At 33.2% G+C, this 21,979-nt stretch overlaps 1 protein-coding gene across 2 annotated transcripts; it reads left to right on the top strand.

The window, feature by feature from the left end:
- Positions 1–2,732: 2,732 nt before the first annotated feature.
- Positions 2,733–20,520, top strand: LOC148624986 (filamin-C-like). 2 transcript variants are annotated; one of them, XM_088568169.1, is made up of 22 exons: positions 3,024–3,159; positions 4,428–4,557; positions 5,407–5,602; positions 6,198–6,263; positions 6,551–6,764; positions 8,953–9,064; positions 9,615–9,802; positions 10,064–10,219; positions 10,556–10,690; positions 10,989–11,118; positions 11,436–11,573; positions 12,773–12,958; positions 13,986–14,129; positions 14,973–15,098; positions 15,468–15,614; positions 16,468–16,572; positions 16,906–17,091; positions 17,581–17,685; positions 18,016–18,192; positions 18,429–18,578; positions 18,785–18,952; positions 19,620–20,520. In XM_088568169.1, the coding sequence occupies exons 3-22, from the start codon at positions 5,469–5,471 to the stop codon at positions 19,865–19,867; spliced, it is 3,015 nt and encodes a 1,004-aa protein (XP_088424295.1). In that variant the 5' UTR covers positions 3,024–3,159; positions 4,428–4,557; positions 5,407–5,468; the 3' UTR covers positions 19,868–20,520. The 2 variants fall into 2 exon arrangements, with proteins under 2 accessions (XP_088424293.1, XP_088424295.1); XM_088568167.1 differs by lacking the exon at positions 4,428–4,557 and having other exon boundaries at positions 2,733–3,159.
- Positions 20,521–21,979: the final 1,459 nt, after the last annotated feature.

Genomic DNA, 21,979 nt, shown 5'->3' with positions numbered 1-21,979 from the left:
GGGGGTGGTTTTATGCTCCAAAAAATTGGTTGATTATATAGTAAAATTGAAAACCACCGAAGTGCCCCTTTTAGGCCAGTCAGCTGGCCCCTTTCTGGAATTTCTGGATCCACCACTGTTCATGCGAAAAGTCTAATTAAATAAAGTACTGTACCGTCATTTTCACTAGTCAGCACGGTTTTGCAACCATTTTTAAATGTGACTCGATCTATATCGACACACGGTGTAACCGTACTTCATTTGTTTAAGTTGTACATGGCAATGATATCTTCGTGAAAAAACCAAAATAATAGCTCAATAATCCCTAAAACAAAGCTGATCTTGATCGGAACATTAGTTCATTTTTAGCACCGCTGATTGCTTTATATATATATATATATAGTCTCAGAATGTGACGACTCTATTCGCTGCTCCATCGGATCAAATTGATACAGGGAAGATAAAGCATAGAAAGGTCTGAAACAAAGGATGTTAGAACTGTCGAATTTTCGAGGCTAATTTTTGGTCGTTCCCTCCGTGGGACTCGTACTCGTACCGCTGTGACATCTACGGCAACAACGCGTGCACAAAGTCCAGCTCCCTAGACCTCTCGGCCAGCTAGGCTCTATAAAAATATAGCTTTCGCTGGCTGGGTCATTCCTCCTCGTAGGCTTAATCTAGGGTTGTAAATTCGTACACGATGTAAAATCGGTTATACCCCCTTTCAACCTGTCAATAAATGAAGGGTGCGAAGTATGATCAGGTATAATATTTTCTAAACTTAAAATGGAAATGTAATTGAAAAAACAAAAACAAAAAACAACAAAAACAAAAACAAAAACAAAAACAAAAACAAAACAAACAAGAACAAACAAACAAAAATAATGCAGTTAATGTAACCATATTGTATTGTTAGCTCATCTGGCAAAATGCCAAGTGAGCTTATGCCATTACTTGACGTCCGTCGTCGTCGTGGACAATTTTTCGAAAATCTTCTCCTTTGAAACTCCTTAGAGTCTTGTGCACAAAACGACCGTTGGAATTTGTTGAAAAAACATGGCGGCCATTACTAAAAATAGAACATAGGGGTCTGAAGGCATTTTTTTGCAAATAACTCAAAAAAAAAAAACGCTGCCTTTAGTAGTAAAATTCTGGCTGGGTAATATTGTTCAGCATCAAGAGTTGGACCTATGCCGAAATTTTCAAAACGATTTGCCTACTGATGTAGGAGTTCTGACCCCGAAACAGTTTTTTTTTCGCATTTTTCGCATGTACAACTTTGAAAATCTTCTTCTCTAAAACCACTGTACAGAATTCAATGAAAGTTGGCATATTTGTTCCTTACAGTATCCACACAAAATGACTGTAGGGAATTCTGATCCATGGAAAAATATGGTCCCTATTACTACAAATAGAACATTGGCATCAGGAAAGAGTCTTTTGCAAATAACTCAAAAATCGTTGCCTTTGGCAAAATTCTGTCAGGATATTATTGTTCAACATAATGAGACCGACAATGCCGAAATTTTCTAAACAATTCATTATTTGATGTAGGAGTTACTACCCCGTGATTTTTAATCCGTGAATAGATATGGCTGCATACACTAAAAATGGAACATAGGGATCGGAAGACAGTTTTTTGAAAATAACTGTTGCCTTTGGCAAAATTTTTCTTCAAGTCATAAAAATGGTATTAAAAGCATTTAAATCTCTGCATTTCACAATTCAGTTAATTTGAACTTAGTCTGTCTCATTCGTCAAGTTTTTCAAATAAGCAAATGGTAAACCAGGTAAGCGATTCAGGCTCTCTTGAGCCTCTAATTAAACACACGAGCAATTCGACTGCGAAAATATACTTGTCATTTTTTGGCGATTTTAATTGATGAGGACAGCAGAAAATTGTACTATTTAGATTTAAATTAACAAGCCAAATATTCATATCTTGAGATTGACGAAGGAGGAAGACCCGTAACTAAACTGAACAAAAACGCGACGAAATCTCTTTTGAAGTGTCAATTTTCCATTTGCTTGTAGCAACATTATTTCAATCCTGTTTGTGGAGGTGTTTTATATCACAGCTCATGTACATGTTATGCACGAACCTGCTGAAGCTAAACGGATATTTTGTACCATGTTGAAGTTCTTACAGCTATTATAATAGGTTGGATTACCACAAGACTAAATTTTAACACTTCAACCACCATGAATTTGTTGTTCGTTATATTGTTGCATGCAATCTCCACCATTACAGCAGGACGATGAAATTTAAGCAGGTAAATCATGAAGAGGCGGATCCAGATATTCTCAAAAGAGGGGGCCCGGATCTGTCAAGGCTCAGTGATTTCCTACATAATCAACTAAATTTTTCCGACCTAAAGGTGGGGGACCTGCCTCCTACATCTGCCTATGACATGCCTCCAGTTTTAGTTGATTCTGGGTTGTTCATGTATTCTTAAGTTTTTGTGTGTATTTCTTTAATTAATGTGTATTATTTATGGTGTTTTGTCTGTTTGGGCTAGTCTTTGTCCCCATATCAATGTTTCTTATCATGGTCTCCCTGCTTTTATTTTCACTACGTAAAACACATTAAAAGCATAAGCACAGTCTATGGCCTCGATAACCTAATCCGGTAGTAAACAGAAAGAAGGATATCTTTATTTCAAAAAATCATAGATTACTATATCAGACATTTCAATGTGTCACCAAATGATTAACAATCCACTGTGTTATCATTGATCCACTCAGAGTTAATTCCCTTTAAGAGATATTTTAAAGTATAGCTGATAAAATGAAAATAAACATGTGACGGTACATTATTATTCAAACGATCAATAATTTTAACAAACAATGATATTTTGTCATAGTAATCGAAAAGAAAAATGAGTGGCTCAAATGAAGTGATAACAAATGGATTTGATAGAGGGACAAAATGGATTGAAATTCAGAAAAATACTTTCACAAACTGGGTGAACGAACAACTTCGAGTTAGCAATCGGTCCATTGATGATATTGGAACGGACTTATGTGATGGAGTTAATCTAGTAGCTCTGGTTGAATCACTGCAGCTAAAAAAAATCGGCAAAGTGTACGCTAAGCCAATTTCACGCATACAACAAATACAAAATGTCGCGATCGCTTGTAAAGCCATAACTGAGGATAATATCAAACTGGTCAATATAGGTATGTTTAGTATATAAATACCTCTCACATATTCTTACAGTAAACTTGATTTCATTTTCAGAAAAGTTGAAACGATCATTGGGAATATTTTCGAACAACACATTAAGCAATATATTGCACACTGCTCACAACTTTAATTTTCATTTTGAATGCACGCATCTGAGGAAGAATTAATCATTCGAAAGGTTTGAGTATACGTGCGCATTTCTGATTGCATTCATAGGATTAGTACAACTATATAATATAGTCTAGTCTAGTAATAAATTTAAAGCGAAAGTTGTAATGTATTTAATTGACTTCATTTATTTTCACGGACCAATGAATTTTATTTTTACACCGATTTACAGAAAAAATACCGTCAATAGCTTTTTATTTGTCACTTTCTACACACTACGTTTGTTATAGATTTTATACCCAATAATTTGCACACCTGAATAATACAGGTATACCAACCAATTTTTATCTCACTTGTGTCATTCCTTTAAGCATTGAACAATTTGATCTAATTGTTTACTTATTCACCCACCTAAAATATTTGTATTGCTCGATTAGATTAGAGCAAATAGTCGAACACCATATGGAGAGGCTATTTAAAGTCTAAAATATGCAATCTTAACATAGAAGCTACATACTTGTACGGTGTTGACCATAAATCAAAGCTTGAGGGAAATTTAGGTGAAAGACAATTAAATTATCCCTTATTGCACGGTGAAAAACACACTGTCATATTTATTCAAAGTGTAAATAATTTTTATATGATAGCTTATTGAGGTACTAAGCAACAATAGACACGGTACACTCTAATATGTTTTATAACTTTTTTTTAAAAAAACAATATGTTCGACATAAAAAGAACATAGTATATATAGCTATTGAGTGACATTAACAGATAAAATAAAGCCATGCAAACCATATTCCAATTTGAAGCAGCCATGATTGAACATTTTCCCATAACATTTCAAAATTTAACTTCTAAGTGTAAGGTATCATTTTTTTAAAAGTCTTTTTGTATCGCGCTAGAATTCTAACAAATAGGCTTTTGAAACAGGGTTATATTTTATGTTGCTACAAGATTGAAGTCATCATTACAGAAGTTTTAGTGGAGTCCGAGTTGCTCATTTGCTTTTGTTACTTTGTATGTATGCTTTTAGTTACTTTATTTTCTTTGTTGTGTATGTCTGTTTTCTATGTCTGGTATTTGTCCCTAGATTACATTCTTTTGATAACCGCTAGAACATCGGTTCCCTTGATTACTCTTTCAATACTAGAATTACCAAAGAACAGAAAAAGAAACCAAATTATATAACCAATGATGATATCATGTTAGAAAGCAAACACATAGAAAAGGAAAGAAAAGCAACCCAATCTAGAATGAGAAGAACATTTTCAATACAAATAGTAAGTTTCAAAGAACGTTGGTCATGTTGCCCCTACAACGTAAGAGTTCAGAATTCAGTTTCTTCACATAATAAGTTTAACTCGATAGAAAAAAATGACGTCAACAATTTACTTGCTTTAATAGGTAAATTGTAACTTTTTTTTCTGCTTATTTAATCATTTGGCAATAAAAACTTTGAACCATAATAATGGTTTAATATGATCCAGATGTTTCCCTATCATAAGATGATAAGTTCTTTAAGATCGCTTGTGAATGGTTTCACTAATATTTTTTTAAAGTAATTTTGTATAGATTCTATGGGAGAAATTAAAACTGGGACTCACTTTAGGCACGATGATGTACATATAGTTGGTCGTAAAAGTAGTGGACACAAATTTGACTGACTTACGTTTTTAATTTAATTTTTCTAATATCAAAATTGTAAAAAAGGAAGAAAATAACAATTCATATCACATTTTGAATAAGGACCAATATCGTTATGTCAAATTTGCGTCTTGTACGTTGGCTTCCATTTTCCCTCTTTTAGTTCTATAAACAAGAAGTTTTTTCAACGTTTTGTTGATTTTTCAAAGTATAAACTTTCTTTTCCTCATTTCCCAGTTTCTAATACATGTTGTATGCTTGCCCTAAGCAAATAAATTACAAATCAAATATTCAAAGTTCATCATCACAAACTGCTTTTTGTGTGGGAAGATTGTTCGTAGTGCTTTATAAATTAATCATATACTTAAAGTAACACAATTTAACTACTTAAACCCTTTCTATGTACTAAAACAGTTTTAAGAAGTCTTAGACACTTCTCTTATAAAGAGCCTTATACTTCCAAGTTAGTCCTTTTTAATTGACAGGTAACGAGGATATTGTAAACGGTAATCTGAAGTTAATTCTAGGATTAACATGGCATCTTGTAATGAGGTATCAGATTTCCACTCGGAAAACCAAATCCCCACCGAAACAGCTGATGATAAATTGGTTCCGAGTATCTATACCAGATGTCAGAGTAAACAACTTTACAACTGATTGGAACGATGGGGTAGCTTTACAGTACGTTCATTATGAAGCCCGGTCACATGACTCTTAAAAAATGCAATTTGTAACCTTACTCAGCCCTACCAAATATAACTAAAATGACAATAATAGTAGAAAGAGGAACGATATATTACGCAGTACATAACATTAGTAACATAACATAAAATAACAAAACATGAGTTTACTCTCCCTGGTTTTTATACAATTTTTTGTTGTCGAAGTCCTGGTAGTCCTGTTCTTCATTAGTCTTTTGTTCATTGTAGAGCTGTGTTTTAGGTGCCATTTGCTCTTTGAACATTCGAATTTCAAAATATTGTTCCAACAGTTAACTTCCTTTTGCAAAAAAAAAAAAACTAATACGAGATCCCGATTATCGTCGTGACATTGCGGGAATTTATTTTGCTATTGGTAAATCTCACATATTTGAAGACAATAATTAAAAAAAAGAGTTAGATATTACCCGGGCAATAATAACATAGTTCGTTAATTTTTTGTCTAGATTTTACAATAAATGGCTCGTTTTCATATACTTTGTATATACATAACTATCACTTTTGCAGTTGTTTCATATGCAAGTGTGATACTCACGTAACTTAATGATATATTACAGTGCCCTTATCGACAATTTAAAACCTGGAACATCACCAGAGTGGAGACAGCTTGATAGACACAACAAGTAATTATAATGCCAATATTAGTAAACAGTATGAACTAATGTTTTGAAATACCAATGTCATAACAACATATGTACAGAAGATGACACACTTTGGTCGCAATGTTACATAAATACAATACTAAACGAAAAAGCTTAAGATTTGTTGTTTCTTATTTTAATTTTGGTGCTATATTTCATACTATTTTTAAATGTTTATCTGCAGTTACACTAACAAGTAACATTATTATATAGACCAAATAGTACATTGTATTTTTGTTAATATGAGGCATATTTAATTCTTTCTATAGGATAGAAAACTGTCGAGAAGCTATGGTACTGGCAAAAGATCACCTCAACATTCCAAGAGTTATTTCTCCTGAAGATTTTGCTGACCCAGCACTAGATGAACTCTCTGCTATGACATATCTCTCATATTTCGTAAAACCAAACTCGCCTGGCTATTATGCTACCCTGAACTGGGTCTGCAAGCAACTGAAAACGACTACAATATCTAATTTAACGGTATGCACTTATGTCTAAAACTTGAAACCAACAATTTTTTTTGTTGATTTAAGTAGGCAAGACATATATTTTTCTTTACGCGTAATTTTAAGTGTAGCCAAATACTATTGTTATCGTCTTCGTAGCCAGTTACTCTAATGAGGCTGACTTAATATATGATCTGATAAAAAGGAACATCTTTTAGTCAGATCCTTTTATCTCAGTTTTGCATTATTTTTTTTTTAAACAATCCTAGTTTCATGGATTTTATACATCGCATCCACCCTGAGGAATTTGATATCATGGACCTTACAGACACTATGAAGTCAGCCTCATGTCTTGACCTACACTAACAGATCGATGGAAAAGGGAAACTCATGACAAAACAATACGACAAAGGCGATGACATTTTATTACGTATTGTCACCTTTTGTTTTATCTTTGGCAACATCACTTTATCACCTACTCATACATTATGGTAGATCTTGCCGTAACTGTGTGGACTAGCCGTGATCGATTTCTTACAAAAGACATCTGGAACAGGGTTATGTTGCTACAAGATTGAAGTTATCACTACTGTGAAGTTTTATGGTCGTCATTATGATTGTGGATCGTTACGGTGTATCCATCTGCACCATGAGAATCAATTTGTTTACCATGTCAGTTTTCCTTTCCTCTTGGGTCTACCTCGGAACTTTACATTTTATGTGCAACTCGTCGGTGTTTCTAGAAAGGTAGATGAAGCTTACCAACCGATGCACATGGCCTATGCTCACAGTGTTTGGTGGAATCCGAATTGCTCCCGTGCTTTTGTTTCTTTGTATGAGTCATTTTTGGTTATTTTATGTTCTTTGTTGTGTCTGTCTATGTCACGGTATTTAATATTAGAATCATTTGTGCAATATCACAAATAACCGAAAATGTTTGAAAAAATGCTACATACCTTTCTTTATTAGATAAGTTTTGATATCTCATACAGAATAGCATACACAATCGTGAATGAATCGTGGTAATCACGTAACTTTTAAGTCCATGGACTGTATTTGTTCGAATGTATCAAATTGCGCATGCAGTGGACAGTTCATTTGCTTTGAATTGATTGTTAATTTTACCGACAACTGTTTTTTTTTTGGAGAGAAATTAGTTCGAACTTAACATGTTAGCATGCCATGACTATACCTTCTAAATAAGATTTTTTTCAAGACCAGTACTTTAAATGTGACGAATGTATTGGCTTAAATCCAAAATAACATCATAATCGGATAAAAACTAATGCTTAACCACACAAGCTAGCATTTCTTTAAAAAAAATTACATGTTTCTTCACTATGCAAGTAGTATTAAGTATACCCCTGAAACTTTGGGTATTTACTGGCGAGCAACAAAACAAATCATAATTAGGGAGAACAAAACACTCGGACAGAAGTTATACCCCTGAAACTTTGGGTATTTACTGGCGAGCAACAAAACAAATCATAGTTAGGAAGAACAAAACACTTTGTTGACAGAAGTTCAATCAACAATTGAATGTGAACCACCGTCATTTTCTAACACTAATTTCGTGGTAATTACAAAGATGCTGCTGCTAAATTTGTAAATACTAGGAGATTCAGTAGAACATTTGTTTATTATATAGTTACTGCCACATAATGATCAATAGCAAAAGTCAGATTGTTTCGATAAAAGATAGTTATGAGGAAAGTATAAAACAAAGTATATGTAATATAATAAAGGTCTTGACAAATGTTTCCATGCTAAGATTGAAGTTACAAAACATACATACATGGTAATTCAGAGATCAGACGAAACAATTTGAAAGAGCAAAACCTATATATAATACAATCAGAGTGTATATACAAACGAAAAATTGCAACATACGTTTTGCATATGCTTCTATAACACCTGAAAAACACATGTTTCTTAAATGTTTTTCATGTGTAGAACCACCACGAAACACATATGAAAAATATAAGTTTGGGTCTAACAAAAAAGGTAAATAAACATCAAATGTTAATTATATGTCTTCCATAATACTTAATGTATAATGTATAATACTGTTTAATCTAGAAAAAAGCTTTGTCTCGTTTTATTGCAGTTATTATCGAGCATGGTTTGATCCATAGGATCATCATCTATTCACGCCATATCCTTAATTAAATAGCTTATAACTAGTGTAGTACATTTATAAGTATTGTTTGTCATGTTTCTAGACGGACTGGAATGACGGTTACAACCTTGGTGCCATAGTTGTATCCAAAGGTGGACACATCGATGGATGGCCAAATATAGACCGAAAAGATCACGTTGGAAATTGCCAGAGAGGTTTGTCATCTATATTGATTTACCAGTTTGTTACGGTCATTCCTTTTCATTTATATTCACGATATGGTTTAATTTGTTTCTGAGTATAGTGTGTTTTAATGAAAGACAGATTATTTAAAAAATATTAAAAAGGCAAAATATCGAATGCATGGAACAGCGATCTACAATTTAGTCCCCGTTGATAAACATGTGACACCAAGAAAAGGAAACAAACGTTACAAAGACACAGCCATATACCAATGAACAAATATTACAAAGACACAGCCATATACCAATAAACAAATGTTGCAAAGACTCAGCCATATACCAATATACAAATGTTACAAAGACACAGCGAAATACCAATAAACAAATGTTACAAATACACAGCCATATACCAATAAACAAATGTTACAAAGACACAGCGAAATACCAATAAACAAATGTTACAAAGACACAGCCATTTACCAATAAACAAATGTTACAAAGACACAGCCATATACCAATAAACAAATCAGACCTTTTATATTACTCTAAAACAAGATTATACACGAAGACTATTTTTATTTAGCTATTGATGCTGGGAAAGAGATAGGTGTTGAACCAATTCTAACAGCCGAAGAAATAGCGGACCCGAAAGTGGATCACCTAAGCTTAATGACATACATAGCTAGGTTTCAACATCTAGTTCCTATAAAAAGTGATGATCAAAAACTGGGAATCGTTGCAAACTTGAACAATATTCGAACAGGAATGCAGGTAAGTCCTACTTTTTATACAGTTTAACAGTTTCTTAATACTTGCATTAAAGATTTTGATGAAATTGTATATTATATAATTGTTTTTTCTATTTTGCGAAGCCTCGCTATACTTACAAAGCTTGTGGTATGTAAGCCAATCTCTATTTCGTTTATCTTAGAAGCAAAATGAAAAGTGAGTTCAAATTAGATGAATGGGCACAATCCTTGACGCAAGCTTTGTATTTGAATTACAATTCTGAACATCTTGTTTACTTTACAGGCATTAATTACATTACCCTACCAGGAGAAGAACCTAAGCCGAGAGAAACTGAAAATTTCAGTCGAAGGTCCTTCTGAAACTGTCAGCTTTGACGTTGCATGGCGTGAAAAACATGTCGAATGTAAATTTGTGACAAAAGAAGCCGGCGAATATAAAGTAACTAAAATTACCTAATACCTGAATGAATATCACGCCTTTACCATACTTCATCATTTCTTTCACTAAAACATCCCAAACAAATTGAATAAACAAAACCAAGGTAAACAAAACTTACTGTCGGTGATGTATATTTAAAAAGAGATATTTGGTAACGAAATGTTGTTCAACTTGTTTTTAGCTTAATAGTTTCTCAGTAATAACATTGATACATTGAATTTTTTTTTAGAGTATAATGTAGATGTGAAATTCCTTTTTTTTTTAACTTATTTTCAATGAAGTGATATCATATTAAAATATTCATATACCTGTTTTAAAAAAACTCTTAATTTCAAGGTAGACATCAGTTACAATTCAAAGACTTTGAGAAATAGTCCAGTGACCTTTAGTGTAAAACAGGACATGTCGAACGTTCGATTCGTTACCCCAACAGAGAATAGATGTCGTGTAGGATCTCAGAATGTCATTAAGGTAATATAATTTAATAAAAAAAAACTAAAAAAAAAACGAACCCGGTAATTCAACATATGTATGTTTCAGTAATAGATAATACTACCCTAGAACAAGATAGTTTCTGTTGCTTTATTCCAAATATCTTTACACGAACTTACTTGCCAAATACATGTGCTTTAACCTAATGCAACTCCAACCTAACACAGAAACCATGAAATTATGCGGTTATTTTAGTTTATATTAGTTGTTGTTTTCCTACGCACATATGTAATATTTGTAACCAATTCTAGCACATTTCGAAAATTTTCAATCTAAGGTTGATTCCTCCGACAAAATCTCGGGTCAACTCTCTGTAGAAATCCACGGACCTTCGGGCGATGTGAAAGAGACAGATTGCCAGGAAGAGGATGATGTATACAATACTATCTTTCAACCAAAAAATGTTGGTTAGTGCATTTAAGTTTTTGCTTGTTTCAAGGCGTAACTTAACTTTGTATTTGGCACTGGAAATTGAAATTTTATCATTGCCAAAAAACAACAACACCACCAACAAAAATGTAACAACAACAACAACAACAACAAAACAAAAATGTCACTCAGTACTGTGATAATATGGCTTTTAAGTATACAAATTAACGTTTCTTGTATAGCTTTATTCAAAAGATTATTTAAATAACATTTATCAAACTTGTGTTTCTTCATATTGACAATATTTAAAAATAATATAAGGTATATGAAAAAAAAAGTTTGTTTTTACTTTCAGGCGAATGGAAAATTTATGGTTACCTAGATGGAGAAGAAATAAGTAACAGTCCATTAGCATTCATTGCTTATGATCCACAGAAGGCTTGGTTAACAGGACCAAGTAGAGGGATAGCTAATGACAATGTTTCTTTTCATGGTTGGTTCCATTCCTACAATAAGTTTCCCTGCAATGGTCTTCTCTTCCCATGATAGAACCATAACTGGGTTCTATGTAAAGTTCACAAATACGATTAGTTGTTTAAAACGTAGTACAGGCTATACATATTTAATCATAGTAAAATGGTATTTTTTTAAAATTGCGCTTGTAATTCAACGTATTGCATGTGTGCAGCTTATCCAACATATAGCTCATTGTACATAATTCAGTTTGACTGAGTAAAATCCGACACTGTTGTATGTTTGATTCTAAGTTTATTGTAGATGTATTTCTTGTCATGATTCATGTTCAAAGAATAATATATTCTTTCTAAAACAGCCGGAAATGATTACACTTAGAAATGGGAAGTAACATTTTGATTGACAACTTAACCTTTTTGATTGAAAGCATATGTGTACGGTTTTGCTGGATAAGTGTTTCAATATACAGTAGTTTAAGTATCTCGAGCACGAATAATTTTGATTACTTTTCATGCAAATCGTTCATCAACAAACAAGTCCGTTAATTTCAGATGATAATTCTAGATTAGCGATGACTTTCCTCATCTCAACAAAAAGAAAATAGTTGAGATTTAGGAATTTAGACACATGATGGTTTGCCTCTTGTCTTGATATCACATATCGAAATGTTTCAACTTCTATGACAAACACGATGACTTCATTTTCAAAATTGTCAATTATACTTGCCCTTGAAGTAACAACCCAACGATTTTAGCGTATGGGGGTTTGTCTCTTAACTCATACGTTTGTCTAGAGAAATTGCGATTAGTATATCGATTTTCTAGGAAGAGCTTAGCGACTTAAGCAAACCTTACTGGGGAAAGTATGTATTGCAAAAAGATTAAAATCGTCATTTCGGTTGCACGGTTGTCACCATGACCTGATTGACCGAAATGAAGCATACGTTTTCAATTTGATCCACATTAAACATAACAGAAATCCTTCGTCAGATTCGACATTCAGCGTGCAACACGATTTGTGTCTTACAAGAAGCAGTAACTAGTCATCCTTCCGGAGCACACGACCTCAAATGTTCCTTTTTAGTTTTTGTAGTCTGTGTTTTTCATTTGGTGTTCCCCTTGTTGTTTTGACCAATGAGTTCCCCAATGTTTGTACCTTATATTGCGGTGATATTGAGATTGTTTAACTCATATATACTGTGTATCGTGTATGTTTTAGTGAACTCTTCAGAAGCAGGGGAAGGAACAGTAACAGCAGACGTCCGTCATGTTGGACTGGAAGTGGCATGTGATGTTGAGCTGGACGAAGAAGATAAAGACCAGAAGACAAACTTGGTCTTATTTGCACCTAAGCAGTCTGGAACATATTTCGTCTATGTAAAATTTAATGGAATTGAAATAGCAGGTAGTAATATATCGTTTTCTTTGTCACTTCAAGGGACATTTCAAATGCTTCCCAAAATATGTATTATTGTATTTACAGTGACAATTGTGTCACAGGTACGAATTTGTGCACATTGTAGACACTTCCATGAAATTCATCTTTCATCTCCTTTTTAGCTTACCTGGCCAAAGGCCACGAGCTATTGCCATCACTTGGCGTCCGTCGTCATCGTCGTTAACAATTTTTTAGAACTCTTCTCCTCTTGACCACCTCTTGACACCACTTGACCAATTGGAACCAAACTTGGTATGAATGTTCCTTGGGGTATCCGACATAGAACTGATGTGGGAATTTTTTATCCGTCTTACTCAAAATAGAACATAGGGGTCAGAAAGTAGTTTTTCACATATATCTCCAAAACCGTTAGGTTTAGCCAAATTCTGACATTGGGTAAAAGTGTTCAGCATGATGAGATCTATCGGTGATCAAATTTTCATTTTGATATGTTAAGCCATGTTGGAGTTTTGCCATTTTTCGACGTTTTTTTTCTGTTTTGAATGTTATTTCTTTCAAAAATCTTCTCCTCTGACACCACCAGACCAATTGGAACCAACCTTGGTATGAATATTCCTTGTGGTATCGTGCATAGGACTGATGTTGGAATTTTTTATCCGTCGAAAAGCATGGCTGCTGTTTTTCACAAGTATCTCCAAAACTGCTAGGTTTAACAAAATTATTTCTATAACTCAAATGACCCTTATTACAAGGCCTTCAAAAGTCGCCAGGGATCAAAGTTGTCAGGTGACTCCTATGACTCCTTTGAAAGATGAAAAGGACAATTTTTTTTACAATGTGCAGACACTATCTTTAAAACTATAAAAGAAAGAAACTTTCTATCACTGAAATGATCCTTATGATATTGCTACCAAAGTCTTCTTTAGTCAAAATTGTTGGACAACTCCTTGTTAAATTTATTGCCCTTGAAAGATAAACTTTAACAAGGTGAGCGATTCAGGTCCTAGTAGCCTCTTGTTACATTTTATCACAGGATCACCAAAAGCAATAGACATTGTTGACCCAGGACAAATAACTGTTCTTGGCGAAGGTATCACAAGAGGAATTAAAGGAAAAGAATGTAGATTTCAGGTCAACTCTGGCGATATTGGTGGGAATATTACTGTTGATATTGTCAGTAAGTAATCTTAAGCAACTACTTTATTGTTATTCTTTCAAAAGACTGAAAATTAATAACAAGACAAAATAAAGTTGAGAATGAGTACCTAAGAATGAAAAAAAAAAAGAAATTTGCTATTACGGGGCGCCGAATGTGACTTGATCTTTTTATGATTAAAATCAATTTTGTTCACACAAAATTGGTTTCTGTCATAACAAAATCATTTTTATCGTACAAAACTATGTTATACAGACTTGTTTTATGATCATTTCAATGTTGTAATGACAAAATTCAATTTTGTCAAATAGGTATGCAAATATTAACTTATTTGCATAGAAAGTTGACCTTTGGTACCTTAAATAACAAAAGTCAATTTTGTGTTAAATTGCATGCAAAAGTGTTTTTGTTATGACAGAATTCAACTTTGAAAACACAAATTTGAATTTTGTGACAAAATTTAATTTTGTCATAATATGTATCAGTTTTGTATTGAAAAAAGTAAAGTCTGTGATACAAAAATGAATTTGTCATAACAAAAATAACTATTGTCCACTGGAAGATGACTTTGTATGCAAAAAATTTAATTTGTAGTTTTGCATGTTCACATCATGTAAAGATATTCGAACTAAGTGAGTATCTATGTGCATGAAGGAAGATAACAATTACTTGATTATTGCACTTGCATGGGCATAAAAGTCCAAAGTAAATCTAAGGGTGTTGTACTAAAGCATCAATTCATTTAGTTTCGTTTTGATAGTTGATTCAAATAAAGGAATGTTTTTGTTGTGTCTGACAAAACAAAATATGCAAAATGACGAATTATGTAAGCACAAATCTACAAGAAGATATCATTATTTGCAGAAAATGGACAAAATATTGAGACTAGATGGCGTGAAATCAGTTATACGACGTTGGAATTTTCATATCTTCCAGAAAGAGCTGGGTTTTATAAAATTAAAGTAATGTGGAATGATCGTGAAATTTCAGGTAGATAACGAAAAATAAAATACACGTTATGATATTTTAAAACTAAGAACTTAAGATTTGTGTCGGTTTTATTCATGGCCGCTAAGAAAGGGTAAACATGATTTTACCCAGAGGTTATTTGAGGTAGATCCAATGCACAGAAACAAAAAAGAGAACTTGCACACAATGTCCTTTATATTTTGACACCCAGATCTAGAACTTAAAATGTTCTTAGTTAATTTCATTTATTTCTTAATACACACCCCTGGACGTTACAATCTGACCAGAGAGATCTAAAACAATTTTAAAATCTAAATTTCTGGAATGAAGAAAGTCTTTGTACGACCTTGGGGAGTTGTAAAATTTATGATCTCAGTTTGTTGCTTTTAGGTAGTCCTTTTATGGCTAAAGTAACAGATCGGTCTAGAGTTGCCCTGTTAGATGATTTAACCGATTTGATGGATGAACATGGACATTTAGCGTTAGTTTGTAACCAGGAAACACAACTTCATTATGACATCAGTGAGGCTGGACCAGGTATACAATTTTTAATGACCTTGATGTTAATTTTGATTTTTAGATATGGAACTTAAGTTGAACTTGCCATAAAAATTTCATACTCTTGTACTTCACTTTACTTAACTTAAATAAATCCGCACTTCGTTTAACAAAGCTTACGAAGGACTTGCACATAAGTTCCATTGTTTTTTTTAAGGGTTACGTGTACGTAAGTCTTACGAGTGCTTTTTGAAACCATGCAAGGGCATGATTTCACAAAGCATATGGAAGACTTACGTGCAAGAGACGATTTCACAAAGCACTCGTAATACTTACGTAGACGTAAATCCTTAACAAACCAATGGGACTTATGTGCTCGTAAGTCTTAAGTACGCTTTGTGAAACGATACCCAGGCACATTTTAATACACTGACGCAATAACATATAAAATATCTATAAAAAAAATTCATACTCTTGTACTTCACTTTACTTAACTTAAATAAATCCGCGCTTCTTTTAACAAAGCTTACGAAGGACTTGCACATAAGTTCCATTGGTTTTTAAGGGTTACGTGTACGTAAGTCTTACGAGTGCTTTATGAAACCATGCAAGGGCATGATTTCACAAAGCATACGGAAGACTTACGTGCAAGAGATAATTTCACAAAGCATGGGACGTATGTGTTCGTAAGTCTTAAGTACGCTTTGTGAAACGATACCCAGGCACAATTTAATACAGTGACGCAATAACATATACAATATCTATAAAAATAATGAAATTACAAATTAATCATGACAATATGTGTGATATTTAAAATGAAAATATTTTTCGACGAAACGCCCTTTTAGATAAATTTAAATACTTAATGCTTGTTATAATGTTCTTTTTGTAGGTTCATTTAATGCTGAGGTATTATCACCAAGTGGAAAACTAAAGATTGAATTGAGGAAACCGGAAAAAGACCAGATTGAAGTTGCATTTATTGCAAAAGAGGAAGGTATAGTTAATTGGACAGACATTTTTTATATGGGAAACTTTCTCAGTCAAATATCTATGCTGATAATATATCTTTTAAAAGTATTAAAAAGAAAAAGGTGTCTCATAAGAACGATTACTAAGTAAAAAATAGCTATTAATTATTCATATTTATTTTATAATCCTTCTCTCTGTTTTAACGACAGAAACAATTCGTATGCATGTACTATAAATATGAAGCTAATGATAGCTAGAAGGTTTCATAATTGGATGTACAAATGGTTCTACTAATGCAGATTTTCTATCTCTATCTTTGAACATTAAAATGACATTCAATACTTTACTGTGTATGTAGGAGACCATTATATCCACCTCTACTGGTCTGATGTTCCACTGGATACCTCCCCTATCCTAGCATATTGTCCAGGTCCAATACTGCCAGTAGACCACACAAAGGTTGTGCTATCAGGTAGTGGACTAAGGGAGGCAAGGGCGACAGTTCCTGCCGAGTTTCTTATCAATGGGAAGAAAGCTGGTCCAGGTAAACTAAGAATGGGACTGAGTGCTACAAAACTAATGAAAAGTTTATCGCTTTGAGACTATATTCAATACGCAGGTGCTAGTATTTGACTGGTTTTGAGTATGGAAGTAATCTATATTATTAATACAAGTATCGGTAAAACGTGCCTGAGTTTGTTGCACAAAGGACTGATCTTTATTTCGTCTTTTAAAAAGAATTATTGCGTATAATGTGTAATAAGTTTATTCTAAAAAATGAGTTTCAATATCTGACATGATGGTAAGTTTCATTTTATTACATTTTTGTTATTTATATGTACTTGACACTCGTATGCGATACTTTAGATTATAACTAACAATTAATCAAGACCACATATTTTCTTAGTTCGACTATTTTACTACTTGACAATATTGTATAAACCCAGGAACATTCAAATTCCTGGAAGAACTACTTCCACTATCTTGTCTTTTACTTTTTGTTTTGAAATTAATGTTTTTTCTTCTCAAACAGGTGTTCCAAAAGTTATAGTGAAAGGCGTCAAACAAGACCCTACTCAGATGTTGACCCCATTGAAGTATGACCGTTATCGTTGTTCATATACCACTCCCTTTCCAGGTAAGCTTAATGAATTGTTAACTATAACTCTGATTGACAGACATGGAGCGTTTGTTTTCAGTGTGACTAAACCTCATTGATGTTCTCCACTACCTTTAAAGAAACGGTGCATGCTCAGGCTACTGAAGTTAACCCCTGTGGTGTATTTCTGAGTGTAAATTTTGTTTGTTTCTCTTGATCTTTGTCTGCCGTCTTTTATCCTAATTATTGTGTCCATTTCGATCGAAACTTAAGTATTTGTCAGCTCAACATTAAAACACTTCCTTTGTTTGATTTAGACTACCTATAATTAATATTTTGTTCAAATGTTATTGTTTGTGCTTTTTTTAGGTGGTTACTTAATTTACGTATATTGGTCCGACAAACTCATTGGTGGTACCCCATATAAAGTAACTGCTAATACAAAAGGTGCTGGGGATAAGGTCAAAGTGTCTGGACCGGGTCTGAAAGGAGGATATGTTGGTCAAGAGTTACGTATTACAGTTGACACTAAAGAGGCTGGTCAAGGTATGTTCTCTTGTTCAAAGGTCTTCCAGATAGTTTGGTAAAGAAATTTAGAGTTATTCCCCTTTTACTGAAGACTTCAAATAAACACTGCATCTGATTATTCTTAATTCGTTTCTCTTAATTTTATTCTCTACCTAGTAGTTAGAACAAAAAAATAAGTTATTTACTGATATTTCAAATAGTGTTGCCTTATAAAAAAATGTTTCTATCTAACAAAACTTCAATTTGAATTTCAGGTGAACTAACAACATCTTGTCAGGGTCAAGTTCATACAACACGTTGTGATGTCATAGATCAGAAGAACGGAAGTTACCTCATCAGATTATTCCCTACTGAGGCTGCATATCACACGTTAACAATAACATATGACCATGAACATGTGCCAGGTACTGGTCATAGCTAATTAATTTTGCTATTTGGTGATCTATATGATTGTATATTGCTGCTTACCTAACTTTTTATTCATTAGGTATGATCACTTGCTCTTTGATTCTAGTGTATTGGATATAGTCAACACACAACAATTATTTTGCTTCATTTTTCACTACCTCTTGTTTGATATAACAATTATTTTATCATAAAACCTTTCTAGGCAGTCCCTTCAAAGTCCCTGTTGGAGAACCACCAGATCCAAGAAAAGTTCGTGTATATGGCCCTGGAATAGAAGATGGTTTAATTCATTCATATCAAAGTAGATTTCTCGTGGAAACATCAGGGGCCGGTGCAGGTCAACTAGCTGTCAGAATACGAGGACCCCGAGGTATGCTAATCTTGTAATGATTAAGCATTATGTTAGACGTTTAAAAGTAAACTAATCTGGACGAAACCTTTTTTTTTATTCTTCCACCCAGGATATCATAAATATATCTAAAAAAATAAGTAGAAATTGGTTCGGAGAACGGCGTTGGAAAGTATTGGCTTACATTTGAGATAGGGTAAAGGAAAAAGTGAAAGAAAATGTCTTTTGTAATCAAATATGATCTTTGGATTTGTGTTCAGTTCATGTTATTATTTTTGAATTAAATATTACCAGGTATATACGATATCGATATTGTTCAGTTATGTAAAAAAAATAGTTATTCATTGATGATGTAATATAAATGATTTTTGCAATGAATAGATAGTGTAGATGAAAACATTAGTAGTTACAAAAACTGTGGAACATGTTTAAAAATGACAACATTGACATACAAAAACATACATGGATTTCATTTACAACAATGAGATTATCAGGTAATGACATATTAAGCAGAATTTTTGTTCTTTTATAAACTTGTTCTGTGTTCTGAGTAAACATTCCAATAAATAATGGGTAAAAAAGCGAATAATTACATATTAATAAATTATTAAATAAAACATTAATAAGGCTATAATAGATATTATAAGCAATGAACATTTTATACAAATCCAGAAATAATCTTTTACAGGAGCCTTTAAAGTGGACATGGAGCGTGAACAGCATAACGATAGGACAATACTTTGTCAGTACGACCCTCAGGAACCAGGGGTATATGTAATCACAGTAAAATGGTCTGGCCATAATGTTCGAGGTAGTCCCTTCAATGTGCACATATTCGAATCAAAGGAAGACTTGATCAAATACATTAAAGCAGAAAAAGGAATAAATATCAATCCAAGAGCTACAATGGAAGCACCCTGGAGAGAAGAAATTTGATTAAATGAATGAGTATGTAAGAGAAATGTGTTGATTGTACTTTTGCAATAATTAATGTAGAACATTTTCGTTGTTTGTTTAAGTGTAACAGTTTTGTGATCTTTAAGTAAAAAAAACTAAATATATACAGATATATATATATACAACGTCTCAGAATATGACGACTCTATTCGCTAAACTGCTCCATCGGATCAAATTGATAAAGGGAAGATAACGTAAACTTAAGGAAGGGTCTGAAAAATTCCCAACGATGTTAGAACTGTCAATTTTGCGAAGCATATTTTTGGTCGTCCCTTCCGCGGCACTCGAACTCGTAGCGCTGTGACATCTATTTTTATATAGCCTAGCTGGCAAGTGGTCTAGGGCGCTGGACTTACTGCAGGCGGTGTTGCCATATATGTCACAGCGGTACGAGTTCGAGTCCCGCGTAAGGAACGACCAACATACCCTTCTATATATATATATATATATATATATATATATATATATATATATATATATATATATATATAATGGTTTTGAATACCCAGAACATATATATGGGTCAATAAAGATGAATATAAAGGTATTCTTTGTTTTGCAAATATTTTGGTGCTATTACTGAACTGTTGTTGTTTTTTTTACTGTGTGAATAAAATCGTATCGAGTGAAAACGACTTCGTTATTTATCAGATACAACTATACAAAACGAGTGTTTCTTAAATTACTGTCAAAATTATTATAAAATTTTGGTTCACATATGCGACAAGTTTCAGCTTAGAATTCTGTTCTACATTTACGGTTACTGAACTGGGTAAACTTTGTTTACACTGGTGTAAGAAGTAGTTGGTTATGTGGGATTGGAGCATGGTTCAAGGAAAATTAGGAATCGGAAATAATTCAGCACAAATGATTATTGAAGTGTTACTTTATTCATCAAGACACTAATTGCAAATGATACAATAAATTGATTTCGTAACATGTAATACAAACTTTAGTAAGTGTGGTTTCTTAATTGAGAGTTTCGATGTGAAATATAGATATGGAAGAAATGTACCCGATGGAATAGCTGGTGGATAAAGTATGACTATCGTACGGCGAAAATCAACAGATAAATCAAAGCCGATGGCAACAAACGTCAAGACAAACATAGCAAAAATCCGAACACAGTAGCAGCACGAACGTTTCACTACGTAGATTACTGAAGATATTGAAGAATATCGTTGACAGTTGGAGGTTGTTTTCAATATGTTTTTTAGCCAGGACCGGAGATATTTGGAGCAATTACGCTAGGAAATGGGCAACCAAAACTTGTCCCATTTCATCTTGTGTAAGGTACGAGGGATATATAAAAACTTGCTGTTATGGTAGCCGCAATAGTTAGCAAAGAGTAGAAGCTTTGATAAAAATCAAAATATGCTTGTGCTTCTGAAATATTATTTAACACAAATGGTCAATTGAATAAAAGAGAACACAAATATTCAGTCATTTGAAAGGAAAGTGTTAAAGTTACAAAAAACAAAAATATAGCATCCTTTTTTTGTGATAGAAGTCAAATTATGAGAATGATTTCTGCAATTTGGTAGTGTCGTTTTCCTACTTCTTTTTCAATAGCTGTATGACGATCGATTGAACATAATTAGAAATTGTTTAGTTATAAATCTTACCTAAAGCGGAAGGCGGAATCCTGTGCCTAAAATTAGGTAGATCTACAAACAAAATATTGTAGGTCTTTGAAAGTCACCTTAATTGATTAAGTAAAATACCTGGCACACAAAAAAATCTCTATAAAAGATGCACATCAAAATGTATCCAGTCATTTTGTAATATTTAGAATTTTATATCAGATTTAACTTAAACCTGTCAAAAAATTGCCCTTGTTTAGTTGCCAAAATATTATCCTACTATACTGACACACATTGATCTCATATAAAAAAATAACCGTAGAACATATGCGTTTCCAACATAAGAGACAACTTGTATCTGTCAATTTCACACTAGACATGACTTTCTGTAAGTATTACGGCTGTTGCTTCCGAAAATCAGGGACTCTCTCTCTGTAGCCTCTGGAATACCTGAGTTTACCACAAGTTTTCAGTTTAATGGGTCGTGCTTAGTGCTGTTTTTTCTTTT

This window comes from Perna viridis, chromosome 2 (assembly GCF_037379345.1).
Source record: "Perna viridis isolate PV_CMFRI_1.1 ecotype Kerala chromosome 2, ASM3737934v1, whole genome shotgun sequence".
In the NCBI taxonomy this organism is placed as follows: Eukaryota; Metazoa; Mollusca; class Bivalvia; order Mytilida; family Mytilidae; genus Perna; species Perna viridis.
This window is presented reverse-complemented; position numbering and strand designations above follow the sequence as displayed.